Here is a 2,215-nt window from a genome sequence, read left to right as displayed (position 1 = left end):
ACTTCGTGTAGCGAAGTTCTCAAAAGAGTAACTTTATAACTCTTCTTTAAACTAGGTGGGGGACAACTTGTTATGGTGTTCACTATTACCAAATCTTTACCCAGTTATCCGACCAAGACTGATCAGTAACCTACATAGTTCACATCCTTACATGGATTCGCACGTGATGAGTTCACATTCTTTCATGAGCTCGCATGGGATGGGTTCACACCACCATGCAGGTGAACCTACACTTAGAAAACATGTGTTGATCCTAAAGTAAGGTACGTGTTGACATGTATGGAGCCTACTTACGATATCACATCTAGAAACCGTATCATATAAATAAAAATTAACTGGAATATATTTAAATGTTTAACTGCAAAAAGAAAATTTGTTAAATCTGAATATGTTAAAACTTCGATAACTTATTATTAGGTTGAAAGATAATAGATTATATCTCCCAGCAACACACAGTGATACTTCTAATCGAGACCGCATATATCACTTCTTTGTAACACTGCTTGTTTTGTGTTGTAACTATCTAACCCAAAGTCCCAACACATTGCATCAAAAGTTGATGGCTAAATTTATAATATAAATGGAATTGCGTTGAATCAGGCTGTATTCTGAAATAGTCAGCTGGATTTAATTGTTTATGTATATGATTACTTAAATCGTTTTCTTTAATGAATAGTGCGCAGTTCGTGTTATGCACCGCCATAACAACTAATCATTGCCTTCATTACCAACTTTAAAAACAAAAACATAAACCAGCTGAGAAAAGTCAAAGTCTGAAAGACAACCTACGATTATGCAAGTATAATAAGAATAAAACGACAAGAATTTCACTTGTATATAACAGGAGAACATCATAGTATATCCTCTCAACTTGTCTTTTGGTGAGCTCAAAGCAAAAAACAAAAGACTGCAAGAATATGGCATCACCAGCAGCGAATAGGCAGTCGATCACAACCCCAAATTCAGGGCAATGGACTACTGGTCTCTTTGATTGTTTTGATGATTCTAGTAACTGTAAGAGACCATTAGCTTAACTTCATTGGTTGCTTTTTAGTATGATTTTCACATTAAAACAATGATTTATATTATTAAATAACCCACTTATAAATGTCGTTTTTTTTATGAAGGTTTCATGACATGGTGCTGTCCTTTTATCACCTTTGGCCGAAACGTGGAGATTATAGATAAAGGAAAAACATGTAAGCAATCTTACGTACCTTACCATTTACCAATTAATATCTCCTCAACATGCTTAAATACGAATGTATTGATGTTTAATTTTCTATCTACTATTTTGTTGGTGGATTTGCAGCTCCTGCTGACGCAGCCCGAACTTACTACATACTAGGCAGCTTTGGTTTTGCATTTTGTTACTCGTATCCGTATCGAAAAAAACTAAGGGAACAATTTTCACTGAAGGAACAACCATGCGGTGATTGCCTTGTTCACTGCTGTTGCATCCAATGTGCTCTTTGTCAAGAGCATAGAGAGCTTATAAACCGTGGTTTAGACCCCACTATTGGTATAATTTCTTTTTGCAAAAAAAGTATTGTTTGGACCTGCTTTTGACAACTCCAATATTTTGTTTATTTCCATCCATTAATTAATGGGGTTTACTTTTTTTTTTTTACTGAAAAAGGTTGGGCAGCCAATGTAGCAAGAATGATCCAAAACGAGAAAGTAGCGCCTGTAGTTGAAGCGGGGATGAACCGCGTGGCTCCTTAATTACTATTTGTTCTTCACTAGTTTTCCTCCAGTGATGGGGGACATTATGATTGTTATGTATCTACCATGGGAAGCCTGCTCGGTGTGTTTGTATTTTGAAATTGATTTGATAGTTCCTTTTTTTTCTTCATTTCTTTCTCAGTTGTATAAGTAATTATTTCTACGCTGATATACCGTTGGATTTTGTCATATTATTAAGTTTTAAACACATAAAATTATTATTATACATTCATCCGTAAATAAATTATTTTAATGGACCCTTCCCACCATATTATTTATTGTTCCTTGCTAATTATTTAATAATATTTCAACAATCCTTTCCATGTGATTACACATAATTTCGGCAATTTTTTATCCTAAACCTTAAATCTAGGATCACGAACCTTGAACACAAAATCTAGAACCCAAAACCCTAAACTCAAACATCGAACCCATAACATCCAACCCTTAAACCCTAAACAAAAACCCTAAACCTTAAACTCGTAACCCC

General features: G+C 34.7%; 1 protein-coding gene across 1 annotated transcript; it reads left to right on the top strand.

Moving 5' to 3' along the window:
- The first annotated feature begins 917 nt into the window (after positions 1-917).
- Positions 918-1,725, top strand: LOC107892684 (protein PLANT CADMIUM RESISTANCE 9). The gene is made up of 4 exons (XM_016817744.1): positions 918-1,014; positions 1,128-1,199; positions 1,313-1,522; positions 1,640-1,725. The coding sequence occupies exons 1-4, from the start codon at positions 918-920 to the stop codon at positions 1,723-1,725; spliced, it is 465 nt and encodes a 154-aa protein (XP_016673233.1).
- Positions 1,726-2,215: the final 490 nt, after the last annotated feature.

This window comes from Gossypium hirsutum, chromosome D09 (assembly GCF_007990345.1).
Source record: "Gossypium hirsutum isolate 1008001.06 chromosome D09, Gossypium_hirsutum_v2.1, whole genome shotgun sequence".
Taxonomy (NCBI): Eukaryota; Viridiplantae; Streptophyta; class Magnoliopsida; order Malvales; family Malvaceae; genus Gossypium; species Gossypium hirsutum.
This window is presented reverse-complemented; position numbering and strand designations above follow the sequence as displayed.